The 24,297-nt window shown below is 45.6% G+C and overlaps 1 protein-coding gene across 1 annotated transcript in view; it reads left to right on the forward strand.

Annotated features, from left to right (window-relative positions):
* Positions 1–24,297, forward strand: part of LOC123767977 (breast cancer type 2 susceptibility protein) — a 78,176-nt gene that overhangs the window by 6,539 nt on the left and 47,340 nt on the right. Inside the window, exon 2 of the mRNA XM_045758216.2 lies at positions 17,302–17,381. Coding sequence (XP_045614172.1) covers positions 17,312–17,381 — 70 coding nt within the window. The 5' untranslated portion in view covers positions 17,302–17,311. The remainder of the gene's footprint in view (positions 1–17,301; positions 17,382–24,297) is intronic.

A 24,297-nucleotide genomic window follows, 5' to 3' on the forward strand; every position in this document is an offset into this window, starting at 1 on the left:
GCAATCCTCTCAGCCTTCTCTTTCTTGCTTAATCTTTGTCACCTGATCGAAGAATTCTATCAAGCCTGTAAGGCAAGATTTACCCTCCCTGAACCCATGTTGATGGGTTGTCACGAAGTCTCTTCTCTCCAGATGTGTTACTAGGTTTTTTCTCACAATCTTCTCCATCACCTTGCATGGTATACAAGTCAAGGATACTGGCCTGTAGTTCAGTGCCTCTTGTCTGTCGCCCTTTTTGTATATTGGGACCACATTCGCCGTCTTCCATATTTCTGGTAGGTCTCCCGTCTCCAGTGACCTACTATACACTATGGAGAGTGGCAAGCAAAGTGCCTCTGCACACTCTTTCAATACCCATGGTGAGATTATGTCCGGCCCAACAGCTTTTCTCACATCCAGCTCCAATAGGTGCCTCTTGACCTCATCTCTTGTAATTTCGAACCTATCCAAGGTCACCTGATTTGCTGCCACCTCTCCTAGCGCCGTGACCTCTCCTTGTTCTATTGTAAAGACCTCCTGGAACCTTTTGTTGAGTTCTTCACACACCTCTTTGTCATTCTCTGTGTACCTGTCCTCGTCCACCCTAAGTTTCATCACCTGTTCCTTCACAGTTGTCTTCCTCCTGATGTGACTGTGTAGTAGCTTTGGTTCGGTCTTGGCTTTATTAGCTATATCATTTTCATACCTTTTCTCAGCTGCTCTTCTCACACTGACATACTCGTTCCTGGTTCTCTGGTATCTCTCTCTACTTTCTGGTGTTCTGTTATTACGGAAGTTCCTCCATGCCCTTTTGTTCAGCTCCTTTGCTTTCATACATTCCTTATTAAACCACGGATTCTTCCTTTGCTTCTCTGTTTTTTCCTGTCGGGCTGGGACAAACCTGCTTACAGCCTCCTGACATTTTTGGGTGACATAGTTCATCATGTCTTGTACGGACTTGGTTCCGAGTTCTGTGTCCCAATGTATATCCTTTAGGAATTTATTCATTTCCTCATAGTTTTCCTTTCGGTACGCCAGCCCTTTGGTTCCCAGTTCTTTTTTGGGGGTGATAATTCCTAGCTCAACCAGGTACTCAAAGCTCAATACACTGTGGTCACTCATTCCCAAGGGGGCTTCCAACTTAACTTCCCTTATATCCCACTCATTTAGGGTAAATATCAGATCAAGCAAGGCTGGTTCATCCCCTCCTCTCATTCTTGTCGGTCCCTTGACGTGTTGACTTAGAAAGTTTCTTGTTGCCACATCCAGCAGCTTAGCTCTCCACGTGTCTGGGCCTCCATGTGGGTCTCTGTTCCCCCAATCTATCTTTCCATGGTTGAAGTCTCCCATGATTAGTAGTATGGATCCGTTCCTGCTAGCCACAGAAGCTGCTCTCTCTATTATATTGATGGTGGCCATGTTTCTATCATATGCCTGTCTGGGTCTTCTGTCATTCGGTGGGGAGTTATATATGACTACGACTATAATTTTCTGTCCTCCAGTTGCTATGGTGCCTGATATGTAGTCACTGAAACCTTCACAGTTCTGATTTACCATCTCTTCGAAACTCCAACCTTTTCTTAGTAGCAAAGCTACACCACCTCCTCCTCTCTCTTCTCTTTCCTCTTTCCTTTCTTGTGTGTGTGTGTGTGTGTGTGTGTACTCACCTATATGTACTCACCTATATGTGCTTGCAGGATCGAGCATTGACTCTTGGATCCCGCCTTTCTAGCTATCGGTTGTTTACAGCAATGACTCCTGTCCCATTTCCATATTTCTGGTTTGTGTTTATTTCTGTTTGTATTTCGTGTGTGTGTGTGTGTGTGTGTGTGTGTGTGTGTGTGTGTGTGTGTGTGCGTGTGTGTGTGTGTGTGTGTGTGTGTGTGTGTGTGTGTGTGTGTGTTCATGTGCACGGTAATATAAAGAAACAAGTCTTCACTCACTCCCCCTACAGCTTCAAGAAGGATGAATCTACTTCCTAAGAAACAAAACTAATCTTTTATTAGTCGAGGCTAAAACTCCTACTTTAAATGCATGCAAATCGTGTTCTGCAACTCCTCACAAGAAGAGATTTCACGACCCAACAACTTTGAAGAGGATTTTCGAGGCAGTTGGAGCCCAAATTGGAGATGGTTGGTGGGAGAGTGAGAGCCCTAGTGGGGCTCACGGGGCCGGAGTCAGGGCTAGAGACCAGGTGTGTAAAACCACATATGCTGGTTCTCTAATGTCAGGGGTTAGAGACCAGGTGTGTAAAACCACATATGCTGGTTCTCTGATGTCAGGGGGTTAGAGACCAGGTGTGTAAAACCACATATGCTGGTTCTCTGATGTCAGGGGCTAGAGACCAGGTGTGTAAAACCACATATGCTGGTTCTCTAATGTCAGGGGTTAGAGACCAGGTGTGTAAAACCACATCTGCTGGTTCTCTGATGTCAGGGGCTAGAGACCAGGTGTGTAAAACCACATCTGCTGGTTCTCTGATGTCAGGGGCTAGAGACCAGGTGTGTAAAACCACATCTGCTGGTTCTCTGATGTTAGGGGGCTAGAGACCAGGTGTGTAAAACCACATCTGCTGGTTCTGTAATGTCAGGGGTTAGAGACCAGGTGTGTAAAACCACATCTGCTGGTTCTCTGATGTCAGGGGCTAGAGACCAGGTGTGTAAAACCACATCTGCTGGTCCTCTGATGTTAGGGGGTTAGAGACCAGGTGTGTAAAACCACATCTGCTGATTCTCTGGTGTCAGGGGCTAGAGACCAGGTGTGTAAAACCACATCTGCTGGTTCTCTGATGTCAGGGGCTAGAGACCAGGTGTGTAAAACCACATATGCTGGTTCTCTGATGTCAGGGGCTAGAGATCAGGTGTCTAAAACAATCATTTACTCGTTCTTTAATGTTAGCTAAAAATGAGAAAGTTTTGTCGTCTGGAGCCACACACACACACACACACACACACACACACACACACACACACACACACACACACACACACACACACACACACACAAAGTTTCAGGGTAATGCACTCGAACATAGATGGGATCACAAGCAAGGCAAGTGAACTAAGGGAAAGAGCACAAGAAGTGAACCCAGATGTAATCGGACTCACTGAAACAAAACTCTCTGGAATCATAACGAATGCCGTGTTTCCCCAAGAGTACATAGTAATAAGGAAAGAGAGGGAAGGTAGGGGGAGGAGGCGGAGTGGCCCTACTCATGAGAAAGGAATGGAGTTTTAAGGAGATGGCTATACCGGGCTGTGATGGTTTCAGAGACTACATAGCAGGCACCATGACAATGGGAGGACCAAGAATAGTAGTAGCAGTAATATATAACCCTCCACCAAATGACAGAAGACCCAGTCAAGAGTATGACAACAACAACAGGGCAGTTAACACTATAATTGAGAGGGCAGCCTCTGCTGCCTGTAGAAATAGATCCCACCTGCTCATCATGGGGGACTTCAATCACGGATAGATTGACTGGGAGAACAAGGAACCGCATGGAGGCGAGGATACGTGGAGAGCCAATCTATTGGAGGTGGTGACTAGAAACTTTTTAACCCAGCATGTCAAAAAACCCAAAAGGATGAGAGGCAATGAAGAACCAGCGAGACTCGACCTAGTCTTCACTCTGAACGACTCCGACATAAGAGAAATCGGTTTTGATGCCCCTGTAGAAATGAGCAACCACAGTGTACTGGTGTTTGAGTACTTGATTGAAGAAGGGTTATTGAACTCTAGGAGGGATACCGAAAAGAAAAGGTTAGCATACCGAAAGGGAAACTATGAGGAGCTAAGAAAATGCCTAACAGATATAGCATGGGAAACAGAGCTCAGGGGAAAGATGACCCAAGACATGGACTACATCACGCAGAAGTGCAAGGAAAAATTGTTGTAATTATTTATCTGGTGGTTTTCTTGTGTATCTCCCAGCGACGTCCACACAGTAAGAGGCCAAAGCAACAATTTGTTTATGTGTGTGACTGAGAGCCACACCACCCGGGCCCGGTGTTGCTGCCCTACTGTGTCGCGTCACCATGGTTCCTGTGAAGACTGTGGAGTGTAGTGTAGATGGAGCCTCCGTCTCCCACCCGAGCACCGTAGGCGGCCCCTCTACTGTGTATGTGTATCAAGCATCTCTCACTGTAGACAATGAGGGGGAGGAGTGCCCCGGGAGACTCCGTCCGCCATCGTCACCTGACGTATCCACAAGGAATCGATTTCCTGCTCTTGAGGACAAGAACAAATAGCGACCAACTTGGTAAACTCCGCCCAAGTTTACACTGGAAACTCGCCTCAGCGTTCAGTATCCGGTTAAAGTTTTACACCAATTTCCTTTGAGTGGTGAAGGGTTGTACGGGACAGGCAGCCTGCGGAGGTGTTCATGTACACATGGAGAGTGTGGCCACTGATGTACACATGGAGGGTGTGGCCACTCATGTACACATGGAGGGTGTGGCCACTCATGTACACATGGAGGGTGTGAAACCCCCCCCCCTCCCAGTGGACCAGACAGTGGTTGGAGAATCACTGTGAACGAAGCCCACTGCGACACGAGCTGTCAATCAGCTGCTCCAGTGTGACTGTAGCCTAACAGCTGATCTGATGTCAACATGTCACAGCTGACCAACTCATATTTTCGTGAATATCAGCCAGTGTCCACGGCCAGTTGTTGATCCATGACGTTGTTGTGGCTGGTAAAATGTTTGCGGTATGTGAAGGTCTTGAATGACAAGGTCAGACTGGTCAGCACGGTGGGACAGTCAGTCCTCCCAGTTATAACTGTGACAGTCTGCCCTCCCAGTTATAAATGTGACAGGCTGCCCTCCCAGTTATAACTGTGACAGCCCTCCCAGTTATAACTGTGACAGGCTGCCCTCCCAGTTATAACTGTGACAGGCTGCCCTCCCAGTTATAACTGTGACAGTCTGCCCTCCCAGTTATAACTGTGACAGTCAGCCCTCCCAGTTATAACTGTGACAGTCTGCCCTCCCAGTTATAACTGTGACAGTCAGCCCTCCCAGTTATAACTGTGACAGTCAGCCCCTCACAGTTATAACTGTGACAGTCTGCCCTCCCAGTTATAACTGTGACAGTCTGCCCTCCTAGTTATAACTGTGACAGTCTGCCCTCCCAGTTATAACTGTGACAGTCTGCCCTCCCAGTTATAACTGTGACAGTCTGCCCTCCCAGTTATAACTGTGACAGTCAGCCCTCCCAGTTATAACTGTGACAGTCAGCCCTCCCAGTTATAACTGTGATAGTCAGCCCTCCCAGTTATAACTGTGACAGTCAGCCCTCCCAGTTATAACTGTGACAGGCTGTCCCTCCCAGTTATAACTGTGACAGTCTGCCCTCCCAGTTATAACTGTGACAGTCTGCCCTCCCAGTTATAACTGTGACAGTCAGCCCTCCCAGTTATAACTGTGACAGTCTGCCCCTCACAGTTATAACTGTGACAGTCTGCCCTCCCAGTTATAACTGTGACAGTCAGCCCTCCCAGTTATAACTGTGACAGTCTGCCCTCCCAGTTATAACTGTGACAGTCTGCCCTCCCAGTTATAACTGTGACAGTCAGCCCTCCCAGTTATAACTGTGACAGTCTGCCCCTCACAGTTATAACTGTGACAGTCTGCCCCTCACAGTTATAACTGTGACAGTCAGCCCCTCCCAGTTATAACTGTGACAGTCAGCCCTCCCAGTTATAACTGTGACAGTCTGCCCTCCCAGTTATAACTGTGACAGTCAGCCCTCCCAGTTATAACTGTGACAGTCTGCCCTCACAGTTATAACTGTGACAGCCCTCCCAGTTATAACTGTGACAGTCAGCCCTCCCAGTTATAACTGTGACAGTCAGCCCTCCCAGTTATAACTGTGACAGTCTGCCCCTCACAGTTATAACTGTGACAGTCAGCCCCTCCCAGTTATAACTGTGACAGTCAGCCCTCCCAGTTATAACTGTGACAGTCTGCCCCTCCCAGTTATAACTGTGACAGTCTGCCCTCCCAGTTATAACTGTGACAGTCAGCCCTCCCAGTTATAACTGTGACAGGCTGCCCTCCCAGTTATAACTGTGACAGGCTGCCCTCCCAGTTATAACTGTGACAGTCAGCCCTCCCAGTTATAACTGTGACAGTCTGCCCTCCCAGTTATAACTGTGACAGGCTGCCCTCCCAGTTATAACTGTGACAGGCTGCCCTCCCAGTTATAACTGTGACAGTCTGCCCTCCCAGTTATAACTGTGACAGTCAGCCCCTCCCAGTTATAACTGTGACAGTCTGCCCTCCCAGTTATAACTGTGACAGTCAGCCCCTCCCAGTTATAACTGTGACAGTCTGCCCTCCCAGTTATAACTGTGACAGTCAGCCCCTCCCAGTTATAACTGTGACAGGCTGCCAGTGGGTGAGTGTGAGAGGTAATACTCAGTCGCCGTTATTTGCCGCCTGTTGTGGAGCTCCCGTTTACCTGTTGTGGAAGCCTCGACCCCAGACCTTGTGCTCCGTCACTACCGTTTACCTGTTGTGGAAGCCTCGACCCCAGACCTTGTGCTCCCTCACTACCGTTTACCTGTTGTGGAAGCCTCGACCCCAGACCTTGTGCTCCGTCACTACCGTTTACCTGTTGTGGAAGCCTCGACCCCAGACCTTGTGCTGCGTCACTACCGTTTACCTGTTGTGGAAGCCTCGACCCCAGACCTTGTGCTCCGTCACTACCGTTTACCTGTTGTGGAAGCCTCGACCCCAGACCTTGTGCTCCCTCACTACCGTTTACCTGTTGTGGAAGCCTCGACCCCAGACCTTGTGCTCCGTCAATACCGTTTACCTGTTGTGGAAGCCATAACAGTAAAGTGGTAGTGTCCCACCCTGGGTGTGGTGCAGGTCCTGCCACACCTGCGGTAGTGTCACACCCTGGGTGTGGTGCAGGTCCTGCCACACCTGTGGTAGTGTCACACCCAGAGTGTGGTGCAGGTCCTGCCACACCTGTAGTAGTGTCACACCCAGAGTGTGGTGCAGGTCCTGCCACACCTGTGGTAGTGTCACACCCCAGGGTGTGGTGCAGGTCCTGCCACACCTGTGGTAGTGTCACACCCAGGGTGTGGTGCAGGTCCTGCCACACCTGTGGTAGTGTCACACCCAGGGTGTGGTGCAGGTCCTGCCACACCTGTGGTAGTGTCACACCCTGGGTGTGGTGCAGGTCCTGCCACACCTGTGGTAGTGTCCCACCCTGGGTGTGGTGCAGGTCCTGCCACACCTGTGGTAGTGTCACACCCTGGGTGTGGTGCAGGTCCTGCCACACCTGTGGTAGTGTCACACCCAGGGTGTGGTGCAGGTCCTGCCACACCTGTGGTAGTGTCACACCCAGGGTGTGGTGCAGGTCCTGCCACACCTGTGGTAGTGTCACACCCAGGGTGTGGTGCAGGTCCTGCCACACCTGTGGTAGTGTCACACCCAGGGTGTGGTGCAGGTCCTGCCACACCTGTGACAGTGTCACACCCAGGGTGTGGTGCAGGTCCTGCCACACCTGTGGTAGTGTCACACCCTGGGTGTGGTGCAGGTCCTGCCACACCTGTGGTAGTGTCACACCCAGGGTGTGGTGCAGGTCCTGCCACACCTGTGGTAGTGTCACACCCAGGGTGTGGTGCAGGTCCTGCCACACCTGTGGTAGTGTCACACCCAGGGTGTGGTGCAGGTCCTGCCACACCTGTGGTAGTGTCACACCCAGGGTGTGGTGCAGGTCCTGCCACACCTGTGGTAGTGTCACACCCTGGGTGTGGTGCAGGTCCTGCCACACCTGTGGTAGTGTCACACCCAGGGTGTGGTGCAGGTCCTGCCACACCTGTGGTAGTGTCACACCCTGGGTGTGGTGCAGGTCCTGCCACACCTGTGGTAGTGTCACACCCAGGGTGTGGTGCAGGTCCTGCCACACCTGTGGTAGTGTCACACCCTGGGTGTGGTGCAGGTCCTGCCACACCTGTGGTAGTGTCACACCCAGGGTGTGGTGCAGGTCCTGCCACACCTGTGGTAGTGTCACACCCTGGGTGTGGTGCAGGTCCTGCCACACCTGTGGTAGTGTCACACCCAGGGTGTGGTGCAGGTCCTGCCACACCTGTGGTAGTGTCACACCCAGGGTGTGGTGCAGGTCCTGCCACACCTGTGGTAGTGTCACACCCTGGGAGTGAGCACCGGGGCTCATCCATCTTACAGTGTCGGTCATCAACAGTGGACAACTGCCGGGCAGGACATTACTGTACTGGGAACCACTCCATATAGACGACGTCACCAATATCCGGAGAGCGGCCCGATACTACACAACCCAAAGCCAATCATCGGAAGCTCCATATAGAGTCATACACAGTGGAATACACATACAATACACCCCTTCTCACCCCACCCGGCACCTCACGTCCACTACCCCCTCCTCCCCCTCCCCCACTATATAGTTAAGGGAGCCCCTATAGGCTGGCTATTCAGGGAGGTGAGTCCGCCTGTGTATACCCCTCGTAGGTCGCAATAAGTGCTTGTTGCATGATCACCAATATACTGACCAGGCCACCAATCAGTTCACTTGAAAATATAATCACTGGAGCACCAACTCTAGACAGAAGAGCTTCCAACAGCAACAGGTGGACCCACTGAGCCATAGCCACCGTCAATATCTTAGAGATTACAAAGACAGTCACTGAGACGGGTGTGGAGGAAATATATGCCGACTTGCACGGTCCTTGGGAACCCCGGCCAACACACTAAGATTGTGGCTCTTCACTGAAAAAAGATTCAGACTAACCCCCATCTGCTATGTCGTATTGTACAGATGTATATAGAAGCAAACTCTACATCTGAGAGCTTCACATACTTCACAGATGGATCAGAAGACCAGCAGGGACAAGAAACAGGAACTGCAGTTAATTAAGGCAGGAAAATCTGTAGTTAGTTGGAGACTCTCAAACGGGTGTTCAACTTTACTGACAGAGATGCTAGCCATTCAAAAGGCTTTGGAACATGCTCTTGCTGAACACCGACAACATGTTATCATACATTGAAACCTTGCAACAAGAACACATACGTGACAACATCCATCTGATCACAAATGTTATAGCATTAATGCAAACACTTAAACGTCAAGGTCGTCGGGTATTTATCAACTGGGTGCCAAGTCATGTGGGAATACTAAGGAACGACATTGCAGCAGCTGCAAAAACTGGCAGCTAAGTGCAGACATTTACATACTACTGAGTCTAGCACATATTAAGCAAATAATTAGAGATAGAGCAATGCAGAAGATGTACAGTGACCACAACACAGCAGTTGCAACGTCAGGACAAGAATTCCACCAACTACGAACCACTTAGTTTGATGAAAGGGAGCACTAGAGCAACAGAAGTACACTTACATCGCATCAGACTTGGATACCCATGTGCAGGGGAAATAGGCTTACGGGTTCCGGAAGATGAGAGGAAATGTCAGCACTGTGGAGAAATGCCCGACAGACCACTGGAACATTATCTAACACAGTACACAGTTACAGCCACAACAGATCACTGGAACATTACTTAACACAGTGTTGGGACATTACTTAACTTAGTGCACAGTTACAACCACAACAGACCCCTGGAACATTATCTAACACAGTGTTGGGACATTACTTAACTTAGTGCACAGTTACAACCACAACAGACCCCTGGAACATTATCTAACACAGTGTTGGGACATTACTTAACTTAGTGCACAGTTACAACCACAACAGACCCCTGGAACATTATCTAACACAGTGCACAGTTACAAACTCAATAAGATTTCAAGATGTATCCGAGCAGAAGTTGTTAATGAACTTATTATTATTATTATTATTATTATTATTATTATTATTATTATTATTCTTGAGAGAAGAAGAATGAATGAGGAAGAGAATGAATTAAGGAATATAAGATAACACGCGACAACACTAAGAAGAACATTGACCAGGTATAAGACTGGAGAGCCGCAGGTGTGGCCGGAACACAAGCCAGAGTCATACACCAACTGGACTACTCCTCACAAAGGTCGGGCTCACCATAGACCGTGCTACATGGACACTTCGTTCTCAGTAGCTAAATCTAACACAACAACAACAACAACTTCACAAAGTCTCTGGCCCAGGGGATATTCCCCCAAGAGAGGAAATCTGCAAATGTCGCCCCTATTGTCAAAAGGCAGAGACAGCTCAGCGGAGAACTACTGCCCAATCAGCTTGACATGACACGTCTACAACCTCACGGAGAGACTCCTCAGGGAGGGAAGCCTTCACCATCTCTCAGTGAACAACCTTGTACAGTGGGCACAACATGGGCTTGTCCACAACAGATCCTGCCTTACACACAGGAAGATTTCCTGAGACCTGGAACTTTAAGAACAAGAGGTCATAGATATAAACTAGCTAAACACAGATGCCGAAGAAATATAAGACAATTCACTTTCGCAAACAGAGTGGTAGACGGTTGGAACAAGTTAGGGGAGAAGGTGGTGGAGGCCAAGACCGTCAGTAGTTTCAAAGCGTTATATGACAAAGAGTGCTGGGAAGACGGGACACCACGAGCATAGCTCTCATCCTGTAACTACACTTAGGTAATTACACTTGTTCACGTTTTTGGAGACGGTCGCCAGCTACTCAAAGGACTTCCGGTTGATGTAGTATACATGGATTTTGCTAGAGCCTTTTATAAGGTACTACATGAAGACTGGCAAAGAAATTACAGGCGCATGGAATAAATGGAAAAATACTTGAAAGGTTAAAACAAAGAAAACAAAGAGTGGCGGTAAATGGGAGTGAGTGTGACTGGAGAAGTGTGGTGAGAGGGGTGCCACAGGGGGCCATCTTGGGGCCAACACCTTTTGTCATATACAGCAATGACAGGTGAGAATATTATGACCAAATCACACAACAGAAGATGAGACGACGATGTTTCGGTCCGTCCAGGACCATTATCAAGTCACAGTCAACTTGATAATGGTCCGGGACGGACTGAAACGTGGTCGTCTCTCCATCTTGTGGTGTGTGGTGTCGGGGTTCCTCGGGTGAGCAACAGTATACTCAAGGTCACTCACCGTAGCCCTGCAGGTCTTCACTCTATCCTCGCGGCGCCACTGTACGCCAGGAGAGTATCCCAGTCAATCCCAACCGGCCTCTGATCGAGAAGGAGTGGGAACACAACTTGTTCACTTAACTGTTGTATGCCCGCCCCGTCATAGGGCTCTACTACTAACCACAAGGTCGCCAACTGGTGTTTTCGGTGTCCAGTAACACGTCAGTGGTTTTGTTGAATTGTGGTAACAGTGGCGAGAACACACTCAATATGTCTGATATCAGGCAGGTATTTACTTCTATCGCTCTCTGCTTTCAGGTATTACATAGCCACAAGAAATATGGAGGGGATGATATAAACACCAATGTACTTTGTATTTTACTTAAAACTCATTCAAAGACATCACAAGATTATATCAATAAGCAAACAGCTGTTTCAAGCGGGAGCCGCTCATTCCCACACATATAATATGAACTCACCAAGCCGGCAATGCTCCCCCTCTCGTCAATGTCAAAATCAGCTGGGCGACTACCCCCCGCGCGAATGTCACTTTATCTGTTTGCTTGTTTTCCTGGCGTCACGCGCTCTGTTTCTTTAAGTTCTCAAAGATCACTAGAAGATCGAACACACAATATTTGCGACAACAGCACGTAAACACTTAGCTACACTGATCTTGTGCTCAATCAAACATTTCTATATTAAAGGTGACAATAATTCACTGTCATGGTATTACACACTGCCCTTCATTTAATGATAACGGATGCAAGTATATATCACTGGAGTTCTCAGTAATTCCTTTCGTGGGCGATAACACAATTAATCACTGTACACATGAATAATTATTCAATACACGAGCATAGACATATATATATATATGGATGAGTCAGACATCAATAATGGTAATAACATAGTTACTGGGCACATAGCCTAACTCCAAACACTGGCATACTTATATATATATATATTCTCTCACTAAATGATCTTATTAAAGTCTCAAGACGTTATCAACACAGTAAATTCATCAATTACTCTGGGTGCCTGTACACACCAATAATAATCATAAATATCGTGAGTACTCTTTATAGTCCCACTCTTCACACTGGTGCCTTACTGTGACATAGGTGAGCCTTGCTCACGACATACAAAATACTCAGGCTAAATAATATAGCTGACTAAAGGGGAATTGGGAGGGAAACTAGAATCACCTACTTCCACCTATCCTCCGATGAGAGTTGAGTTGTAGCTCCTGGTCCTGGCTCCTGCCTCGTGTAGGGAACGCCCCCACACACACACTGTCGTGTCCTCCAGGAACTCAATCAACGTCCCACCGTAAACGCGTCGTCTCCGTGCCTTTTCACTGCAGGTCCGTGCTCCTCCTCGACTTCTTGTAGGGTTGGAGTCGGTCTCCCGGCCGTCAACTTCTCCTCCCAGCTACGGCTGCCCGCCTACGTCTCGGCTGCAGTCGTTCGGATTCCCAAATAGTTTTCTTCTTCCACTGCTTCCCGGTGGCTCGGTCCAGCCACTACGCCGTCACAAACGGGTGAACTGCCTCAGACGTCGTATACGTCACTGCACAGACTTCACTTCTTCTTGCACAGTACCTGTCCTGGAGCACTTGTTGCTCAATATCCCGTCGATTCCCTCACTGGTCCAACACATGAACGAAGGAAGACCTCACAGAGTACTGGCAGACTTCGGGTGACGCGTAAAATCCACGGGAGCGGGAAACAACTGTCAAACTGACAGGACCAATCTTCGTACGTCCAACCACCTTGACGTGTCGTGTCAGACTGATGGCGCCGCCCTGGCGCTCTGACCGGACCCCCTTCCTTCGTGACGTCACATTCGCCATGGGAGGTTTTCATTGGCTCCCTGTGCCACCTCGCTGTCGGTGACCAATCTGGTGTCACTGACGTCACACAGTTTTGGCGGCAAAACAGAAGAGCCAGCGCCATATTGGCTTCCTAAAGGGCCTAAACCACAGGCCAAAATACTCTTGTTTTATAAATTTCTCGGCACTTCGAGAACACTACATTCTCCCACATATATCAAACTGATGCCTGCGACGTAGAGAACGCTCGGGTAAAGTGGACATGACTTACAGCAGGCGTGGGAGAAATATAAGGGGGGGGGGGGGAACACCGTCACAGTGGTCTGGTCAACATGTCTTCAGCCCCCTTTTTGTGACTCATCGCCTGCCTGAGAATATTATAAACCACGTCGTCAAATTTGCATTTTGTGGTAAAGTGGGAAGTGATAATGATGTTGAAGCCTTACAAATGGTCAGATGACTGGCAAATGCTTTTTAATACTAACAAATACAAGACCTTGCATGTGGGGCATAACAACCCGCGCCACAATTACCAAATTAATAACATTACACCACAGCAGAGTGATGAAGAAAAGGACCTTGGAGTCAAAATCCATCACTTAATGAAAGTTGTACAGCTGGTAGGAACAGCTGTCAAATAAGCTAACCAAACACTTGGAATAATCAAGTGTACCTTTGACTTTAAGGAAAATAAGGTAGTGATTCAATTGTATAAATCTCTGGTGGGCCTCCATTTGGATTACTGTATCCAAGCATGGAGACCTCATCTTCAGAAGGATATAACTGCTCTGGAGAAAGTGCAACACCGGGCAACAAGTGTCATTCCAGAGGGAAGTCATCTCTCATATCAGGAAGGGTTGAGGGCCACAGAGTTAACGATACTGCAAGCCAGGCATGACAGGGCGGATCTTATTGAAACTGTTAAAATACTGAACAATTTGGAGGATGTTAATCCGGACAACTTCGTTTAAAGGTCAGATGTAACACAAACAAGGAGTTGTAACGGTTCTATTGTTACGTAAAGTATGGTGACAATAAACACAGACACTAAGAGAATATATATATATTTAGTCGAGTAAACAGAAGTATGCAGGTGATACCTTGGCGAGCAATGGTGTGAGTTGAGCGCACTGAGAGTCGGTACGGTATCTTGCAAGTGTCTGCTCTAGACCACACTTGAAAGTAGACTAGTTAATGTTTGCTATTCTGCTGCTTATATGCTTGGGCAACACCTCACCGTGTTGCCCGGACAACGCCTCACCGTGTTGCCCGGGCAACGCCTCACCGTGTTGCCCGGACAACGCCTCACCGTGTTGCCCGGGCAACGCCTCACCGTGTTGCCCGGGCAACGCCTCACCGTGTTGCCCGGGCAACGCCTCACCGTGTTGTCCGGGCAACGCCTCACCGTGTTGCCCGGGCAACGCCTCACCGTGTTGCCCGGGCAACGCCTCACCGTGTTGCCCGGGCAACGCCTCAAATCAACGCCTCATCTCCAAAGGTTGACAGGAATATTAACACTGCATTTGGAGCGAGTATATTATTGGGATAATCTACTCGCTAGAGAGTAACGGGTTCCAGCTCAACAAGCCACAATGCTGGACTGAGAACAGCAGATGCTTTTACTCCCATAGGATTATTAACCCATGGAACCATCTTCCCACCGAAGCCGTAAATGCCAAAAAAAAACTTTTAACTTTTAAAGTACAGCTGGAAAGAATCATCAAGGCAAATGTGGGGACCTTCGACAAGCCACCGGCTTTCTGTCCTCGGCGAGGTCACTAGTGTTAGTGACTCAGGTAAACTCAGGTATAATTATTATTTTTTTAATTTAATTTATTTTTATTCATCTTTTCAACACAATTTATACGTTAATCTCAACTACTAATGCCCGGGCAAGTTTAAGTCTAAGTATCTTTTTTTTCCCCCCCACACCTTGCCCGAACACTGCGCGTATTAGTGGCTTTAGGTATTGTATGTATTACCTCTATCTATAAATCCAACATTATGTTTATAACTCATCTCCTATGTATGTACTTTTACCTGAATAAACATTTGAATTTTGGAATTATAATATGTGTCTGGGAGAAAGTTATGGGCGGGTTCATATTACTGTATAAAAACTCAAAGGTAAGGAATAGTTGCTTCTATTATGGTTTATAATAGAATATTTTATATAATAAATAAAGTAATAATATGTTAGTGGCCTTTTAATATTCTAAATGTAATAATTTAAATGATTTTGAAAATATATGAATAAAACTTGAAGGAACATAATCCTGCATTAGCAATAAGTGTTTGTATAATCCTACAAACTGTGTCTTCAACACAACAAAACCTCATAATCACAACAAATAAAAAAGGAAATGTTAAACAAAACAATCTGTTCTCAAATTAAACAGCAACATATGTTTATAAATTACAAATATTGCTGTAAATTTAATTGTAAGCATAAATGAGTAACAAAAGCGTGAGAGTGAGGCAACGACCGGAACACGTTGGTGTTGGTGGCGGGCGGCACACCAGTGTTGCCAGTTTGGGCTACAAGTAGCGAATTAGGCTACCTTTTTGGTAGCATTTCATTTCTCGCTACCAAGTTTTTGCGCTCCAAACTTTTTAATTTCGCTACTTGCGATTTTTTTTACTATTTTAAAAACAATTTGGGCTACTGATGTCAAGAAGTCAATGATGATTATTTATGCTTCTATAATGTGATGTGTACAAATCCCATCCTCATCGCTTCTTACTCTTGTGTTAACTATGTTGCAAGGCAACTATTTTCAATGTACTCTGATCCCGTCAATAAGCTATAATTTCACATTTATGAACCCAGTCCTAGATGATTTTGAAAGGATGAATTTACTTTATAAAAAAGATGAAGCCGATCAGTGTAGCCTTCACACTGACTTAGGAAACTTCGCACCTGAAATGCTTAGCCTGAAGAATCATGCAAAGCTTCATGTTAATTTGTACCACACTTCCATGTCTGCGTCTGGAGAAAGTGAACTTTGCTTACGAATTTTCTGGCCACTAACAGACAAAACAACTTTAAGACCCCAGGAAAAGTTTCAAAATACTCAAGATGCTATAATTTTTTAGCGAAAGCCTGCAACGAGCTTCTTTCCCGTATTTCTAGTAATACTAAAACTTTCAAACTTACCTGGCACAGGAGCGGTACTGTCCGATGATTAATCGTTGTTGTTGTTATAGATTCAGATACTCGGAACAAGTTCCAAGTAGCACGGGCTATGGTGAGCCCGTAACTTACCTGGCACAGGAGCGGTGCTGTCCGATGATTAATCGCTTCTCGATTGCTTTTATGATTGGACTACACCTCACCGTCCTCCAATAGATTAGAAGAATGGAAAGAATGTTAACTATAATTAGGGGAAAAGATTTGAGCTTCATAATTAGTGCTAATGAGAGTTGCCATTAAGCAAATGAGAGATTGGAGTGAGTAAATTGTTTACTCGGTACAATTAGTAAGCTATATCCTATTATCACATTTTTGTATTATATATATGCAGAGATAATAATAATAAAATCATTAAAATCGTGTAGCTCTCTATGTATTAAAATATATTACTTTGAAAACCGTATATCAGTCACTAAACAAAATATTGGGCTACTCTTATTAAAAGTGTGCTACTTTAGAGCGTCAGCCGCTATGTTGAGCAGGTGAGATGTGGCACCGCTGCGGCCGAGCCTCCACAACACTGGGGGCGGGAGGACACAAACACTGAGTGTTGGTGTTGTCAGGTGTGCTGCTCCTCCCTCCCTGTACACGGTAACCCTCTTACACCTGTTTGATAGTGACACCTCAGTTACTGGTGGATCATGTTGTTACAGCCGTACACCTGTTTGATGGTGACACTGAGGTGTCACCCCAAGATCATGTAAGAACATGATCCACCAAGTGGATAATGTTCTTACAGCAATATAGCCGTTTGATGGTGATACCTCATTACCAGTCCCTGTGGTGCACTGGTAGCACATTTGGCCGGGAAGGATTGACTAGGCGCCAATCCTTAACTGTATGCTTCTGTTCATCCAGCAGTGAATGGGTACCTGGTTGTTAACCGATTGGCTGGTGGTGTTCCAGGGAAACAGGTGGGTAAGGCTTATCATGAGCTATGGGATGGGGAAGCTCTCAACCTGCTAACACGAAAGCGGCAGTTCCTGTACCCACCTATGTTAAAAAAATACAAGTACTGTACTGGCTTATCTGATCTGATAAAAAATCATATATTAATCTGATATAAATTAATTCTATTAGAAAACATCCATTATAAAAAAGTTTGGATTTTAAATATTTAATTATCTGATGATAAAGAACAAAAAATATTCTAAATTGTTTGCTTTTGTACATACAAAAATAATTTTGTTTAAATTAAAGTTATTTATGTTCAGTTAATGACATTATAATTGATTACAGTGTTTTGAGAATGGAGCTGGCCATGGGAAGTGAGGTGTCGGTTGGGGTGTATCGTTGGTACCAACAAGTGAAGAAAAAGGGTAAGGAAGAGTACATTATATCAGAACATTAGTTAGTTTATGGTATTATACATTTGCTTCTCGGGCATGTGTGTGTGCAACTTACAAATACAATAATATTTCTTGACAAGTATTTTCCATAAGCCTTAGGATGAAGTCACTAGTCTTTGAATACTTTAGATTGTTATTGGTTTTTCATCTTAAAAAAAACCAGTATGAATTAAAATAGTAATTGTCATATAACATGATACTGGAATGAATGCTACATGTAAAATACCCAAAGATGTATTAAGAAAAAATGGCATTGTTTGAGGTTTTGTCATGCATCCAAGTCTGGACACCCTAGTGCTGGTCTCAGGCCGTGAGACATTTCACCCATTTGTAAGGGAATTTTGCCAGTACAGTATAGCAATGTGTTTTATAGTCTGTATTGTATTTCCTTTCATTTCCATCCCATTAGGCAACACTCGTAGAATACGATAAATGGTTTCTGGATGTTTGGCCTCGTGGGTGTCAAGAGGCTAAGTTTCAGGGGTGCTGGAGAAAGGTGCCAGGTGTTCCAGTGTTCAGTGGCTTGTTTCTCAGGAACTGCTGAGTGTTACGATATAATAATACTGGACATGTTAGCAGGGTGTGTCAACTCTTTGAGTTTTCATATTGCATGGTGACTTTTCTGGGCTGGTCCATAAAGAGCTCCCTGGTGCATTAACTCTGGTACCACAGAGACGTCTATAATACTCCCAGGTCTCTTGACTCGTGCAGGCCTTCCAAACACCAAGATCAGAGTCTAGGGAACCCCTAGAGGCGAGGGGAACATGGAAAATCATAGATCAACCCAAAATGAGTATAGTAAACTTGGCCAGAAAGTAAAGGCAAAGCAAAACAAAAAGCACATCTTTAATAAAGAGAGAGAAATAAGGTAAGTGGTAGTTTGCATACGGTAAACAAACATTGTTAGTACCCAAGTGCATTACCAGATGGGACTCCTGAGTCAACCTTGATGACACACACATATATTGAGACAACTGCTCTGCCTTGAGGGTGCTGAACAACATGACAAGGTTTGACCAGTAGGCATTCCTCTTCAATGGTCAAGTTGATAGTATGCTTGGCACACTTATAACCTGGGGTCACACGGACATTGAAAGATATTTCCAATTTTCTGGTTGAATCTTCAGAGACAGCACGTCCAGTGCTGGCTAAGGCAAGAGATGCAAGAAGCTGATAGATCATGGTGGGCTTCTACCATTCCCTTGGGGTATGGTGGAAGTTTGACTCTTGTTCTGTGGGAGGTCACTGGAAGACATTTTTGCATTTTTGTTCAAATGGGCTTGAGTTAGAGATGAGTCATTGCTATTCTACCATTAGGCCGTGACTTTGTTAGACTTGAAGAGTCTACAGAATGCCTAATGCCTTATTGTCTGGGATCACTAGGTGTTGGTATTCTTCCTCTGTATTTTTTGTGAGTGGTGGGGCATTCTCTTCTTCAGGGAACTCCAGATCCCCACCAGTCTAGTGTGTGTGTGTGTGTGTACTAGTGTGCTTATCTGTCACAAGGCACAGTAGCTTTCGGCCAAAAGGTGATGCACATACAGTATATCCGCAACGCTTTGCATTTTAATCTACATGGGAATGCCAGGACACATCTGGCACTGCTATCATGGCCCTAAATTAACCACCACCTCCAGATGGCACTTGAGATCACCTAGGGGGTGCAGCTGCCTGCATCCTCACCTGTGTGCCTGATACCACTTCAGAAACTCATGGATCCTCTTCTGGGACCAGATATATAATGTTTGAGATCAGTGGAGTTAGTGGTCCTTGGAACATGATGCTACAGGGACCTATACTTTGTGTTTACTTCCAACTTACTCTTTATAATTGTGTTTATGCTGTCTACCTAGTGTGTCCTTGGCCAGTTTATTGCTTAAGTGATGTTTTTTGAGAGCTCCTACATGGAACGGTCCAACCTAAGGCTGCTAACTGCCCAAGGCCATCATAGTTTCAGCGGTAGCAGTTAAGAAGTTTTGTGCTCTTTTTACATATCGTTGCATGGATTGGATTCGCATCTGTCACTGAGAAAAATAGTTGTTTACACCTATGCTCCATCACTGCTAGCAACAAGATCATAAAGCATTACAATGACCCATTTTCATCAGAATTAAACCTTCTATCAAATATGCTTCACTTGGCAGGTCAAAGAATAAGTGTCCATTGTGTGGCTTCAAGTGACCACATGCCCTCGACACTTCCTCGGCTGGACTTCCCTGTTATAGTACAGGGGTACCTCAGTTTAAGAGTTTAATTCGTTCCTGGAGACGGCTCGTATTCCGAAAACTCGTATACCGAAGCTAATATTTCCCCATAAGAAATAATGGGAAATGAATTAATTCGTTCCTGACTACCCCAAAAACCCCACATCAAACTAAATTTTTATACCTAATTCATCTAAATAAACCTACAAAACTATGTTCAAGTTATTACTTACCTTGCTGTTGAATGCTGTAGGCGTATGGAAGATGGTGAGGAGGGGGGAGGAGGAGAGGAGTTACTGTTTGGAAGGGGAGTCCCCCTTCCATTATCACATCAGGCAGTGAGGACCTTTCTGGTGTGCTCTCCCTGGGACGTTTTATCTGAGTGCCACTAGGTCCTGGTTGAGGCTCACTGCTCGATTTTCTCACCACAAATCTGTCCATGGAAGCTTGCTTTTCCCTTCTTCGCAAGCTGTCTCTGTAATAAGACATCACATTGTCATTGAAAAGATTTAAGGCAACGGCCTACTACAGCTTTCTCTGGGTGAGTCTTTTCAGCAATTGTTTGAATCTCTTCCCACATCTGACACACCTTCTTAATTACTGCAGAAGGGACATTCGCTACTGCCTCATCCTCCTCCACTGTAGAATCATCCGCTGCATTGTCTTGCTGTTCCTGTTGAAGGGCTTGGAGTTCTTCGGTGGTCAGTTCTTCGTTGTGTTCTTCCACCAACTCCTCCACATCATCACCATCCAATTCCAAGCCCATTTGCCGGCCTAGAGTAACAATTTCCTCAACAATAGGCGCATCATTTAGAGGCTCAAACCCCTCAAAGTCTAGTTCTCTCACACATTCAGGCCACAATTTTCTCCAGCCAGAGATCAGGGTTCTTTGAGTCACTTCTTGCCAGGCTTTGTCAACGAGTTTTAAAGCACTACAAATGTTAAAATGCTGTTTCCAGAACTCTTTGAGGGTGAGGTTTGTGGCTTCAGTCACTTCAAAACATTTCCGGAAAAGTGCCCTTTCATAAAGTTTCTTAAATTTCATAAAGTTTCTTAAAATTCGCTATGATTTTCTGGTCCATAAGCTGAATTAGAGGAGTGGTGTTAGGAGGAAGGAATTTAACTGTGAGGAATTTATTGTATCTGGGCAACAAATCATCTTCCAAGCCTGGAGGATGAGCAGGAGCATTGTCGAGGAGAAGCACGGCTTTGAGTGGCAAATGTTTCTCCTGCAGATATTTTTCTATGGCAGGGCACAACACTTCATTCACCCACTCCGAAAAAATAAGCCTAGTCACTCATGCTTTTTTATTAGCCTTCCACATCACACACAAATGGGTTTTCTGCGCTTTATACTGTTTGAAAACTCTTGGATTTTCAGAATGATACACTAGCAAGGGTTTAATTTTCAAATCGCCACTCGCATTTGAACACAGCACAAGCGTAAACCTATCTTTCATAGGCTTGTGTCCGGGCAAGGATTTTTTCCTCCTTGGTAATGTATGTCCTCTTAGGCATTATTTTCCAAAACAGTCCTGTTTCGTCACAATTAAACACTTGTTGCGGTAGGTATCCCTTAGCCTCTGCAAACTCTTTATATTCGTCAATAAATCGTCCAGCGGCTGGTTTGTCTGAGCTGGCTGCCTCCCCATGCCTTGTAACACTATGGATACCACTTCTCTTTCTAAATTTTTCAAACCAGCCCCTGCTTGCCTTAAACTCTCTTGTATCTGCATCACTCGTTGCAGGGGTATTCTTTAGAAGGTCTTCGTGCAATACCCTGGCTTTCTCACAAATGATGGCCTCTGAAACACTATCACCCCTTAACTCCTTGTCGTGTATCCAAATTAATAACAACTTTTCCACTTCTTCAAGTATTTGTGGTCTTTGTTTCGTTATTGTTCTTACTCCTTTTGCCACTTTAGCACCCATAATCTCATTTTTCTTATTAAGTATAGTGCATATTGTTGATGTGGCTTTGTTGTACTGCCTACAAAGTTCAACAACACGTGTACCGTTCTCATGCTTCCGAATGATCTCTCGTTTCTCCTCTATTGTCATCCTCACATGGGCTTTCTTGCCTTGATCCTTACCACTGGCTTTCTTGGGACCCATGGTGAGATATATAATAACAAATTGTATAGTCAAATGACCAAAAATCCAACAAAACACTGAAAATCCAGGTGAAGAATTGATGTGGGGTAGTCACTGAGCGCGAGGCAATGGTAAACTGAGGGGCAGAGGGGCGACAATCGCCGAACCACCACGCGCTAGGTCGCCCTGTACGCGTATCAACAAACTCGCGTCCCGAGGTAACCCTCGCCTTCCGAGACATATTTTCCGAGGAAATCCTGCTCGTATTCCGAAAAACTCGCATACAGGGACAGTCGTGTTCCGAGGTACCACTGTAGTTTATTACATCTTGTGATGGATAATATTCAAGATTCCAAAATAAATGAAAACCACAATAAAATCATTTTCATCAGATTTGCATATTTTCATCAGACTCGCGCTCATTGCAGTCTCCGTGGTGTAGTGGTAAGACACTCGCCTGGTGTTCCGCGAGCGCTATATCATGGGTTCGTATCCTGGCCGGGGAGGATTTACTGGGCGCAATTCCTTAACTGTAGCCTCTGTTTAACGCAACAGTAAAATGTGTACTTGGATGAAAAAACGATTCTTTGCGGCAGGGGATCGTATTCCAGGGACCGTAGGATTAAGGACTTGCCCGAAACGCTACGCGTACTAGTGGCTGTACAAGAATGTAACAACTCTTGTATGTATCTCAAAAAGATTTAGTAGCTTGTGCCACCAAGTTGGCTCCCATTGACAACACACACTTCCCTCCACCATGATGACTGTGCAAGCGACAGTGATGACCACCAACACTCTCCTATGATCATGACTAACACCATGGTCACTGTAGCTTACACAGTGATCACCAACACTCTCACCACTCACATATGATCATCACTAACTCCATGATTAATGTGGCTTGCTCAATAATTACAACACTCGGATCACTAGCATATGATCATCACTAGCACAATGCTCAGTGCAAATCATTATCACAATTTCCGTCAGACTTAGCAGCTTGTGGAAGCAAATTTGCTTCACTTGATATGAAAGAAGTTGTATCTACCATGAATGATGCTACCACTGTTACCATGATCACCTCTCCCCACCTCACCACTTTAATCATGGTCACTATTGTCACATTTACAGCAGCATCACATATTGTAGCATGAGATATGTTCCAACTTGTGCCTGAAAGCATGACACTGTTGTCAGTATTACATTGTGCCGATCACCACTCACTCCTCAGCCTCGCTGTGTTTACTGTTAGAGCATCTTACTTTATCTGAGTGATGATTTCAAGGTAAATACTTGTAATACATTGGCGCCTCGATTAACGAGTTTAATCCATTTTAGCACCGAGCTCGTCATGTGGAAAACTAGTCTTGCGAAACAACAACAAAACTGTCTTCGGAGGTGTCCGAGAATCAGCGGGAACGCTCGTTAATGGAGCGAAAGCTCGTCAGTCGAGACATATTTTCTGCGAGTGGCTTGCTCGTTACTCGAAATGCTCGTAACTGGAGCTGCTTGTCACTGGAGGTTCCACTGTATTTGACTCTCCTTAGGATCTTCCAGTTCCTTCAAAATCCTGTTTTTCATGGCAATTATTTTCCCCCCAAAGTTGATTGCTGCACTTGGTCGCTCGCTGGAAGTTGATGCACCAGACATGGTGTGCAGCTGTTTACTAATGCCCACAAGGACACTAAGGCACCTAGAATTTGTTTTCAATATGGGCGATGATTGCCAGATCTATCTAGGAATGGGATGTGTATTAAATACCTGCCATGACTTTTAAACAACGTGATGTGCAAAATTATCTCCAGGTGATTTGAGCCATGTGCCCAACCACAGGGTGATTAGAGCAGTGCAAGGGTTAATGGAGCAGAGACGTGCACCATGTTGCCAGGCTTGCATTGTTCCTTCTATGGTTGGTTGTCATCTGATATTGACTGTCTTGATTTTCAGGATGCTCAGAAATTTTGCTTTTCCTATAGTACCCTGTATACCATGTCCCTCAATATCATCAGTGAATCTAACTACTTTGGCATCTTGAATGATGTTTTGGAACTTTTGAATATTGTTGCAGTAGACAGTGCTATATAGTCATACTGTGTTAATGCTTCTTGGTAATTATTACTTGCCTCAGTACTGGGTTGATCTCTATTCCATGTGTGTTCTCTGCTCCAGGGAGGGGGGGGGGGCAAAGACAATTGTAATGCCTTTTGTGCCCAGTGGATAGTCTCATAGGTTCCTGGTGTAGTTACTGTGGTCTGTCCTATCTCGGCTAGTGCATAAGCAAAGGATAACTTACAACTAACCACCACAGACTGGACCAACCGTGCTGTGGTGGATATTTGGGCCTGCAGTCCAAGCAACAGCTGGCTGGGCCACCAAACTCTCACAAGTCAAGCTTAGCCTCGGACTAGGCTTGGGCAGTAGAAGAACTCCCAGAGCCCCATCCAGGTACAGTGGTACCTCGGTTTAAGAGTTTAATCCGTTCATGGAAACAGCTTGTATTCCGAAAACTCGTAATCCGAAGCTAATTTCCGCATAAGAAATAATGGGAAATGAATTAATCTGTTCCTGACTACCCAAAAACCTCAATT

Source organism: Procambarus clarkii, chromosome 58 (assembly GCF_040958095.1).
Source record: "Procambarus clarkii isolate CNS0578487 chromosome 58, FALCON_Pclarkii_2.0, whole genome shotgun sequence".
In the NCBI taxonomy this organism is placed as follows: domain Eukaryota; kingdom Metazoa; phylum Arthropoda; class Malacostraca; order Decapoda; family Cambaridae; genus Procambarus; species Procambarus clarkii.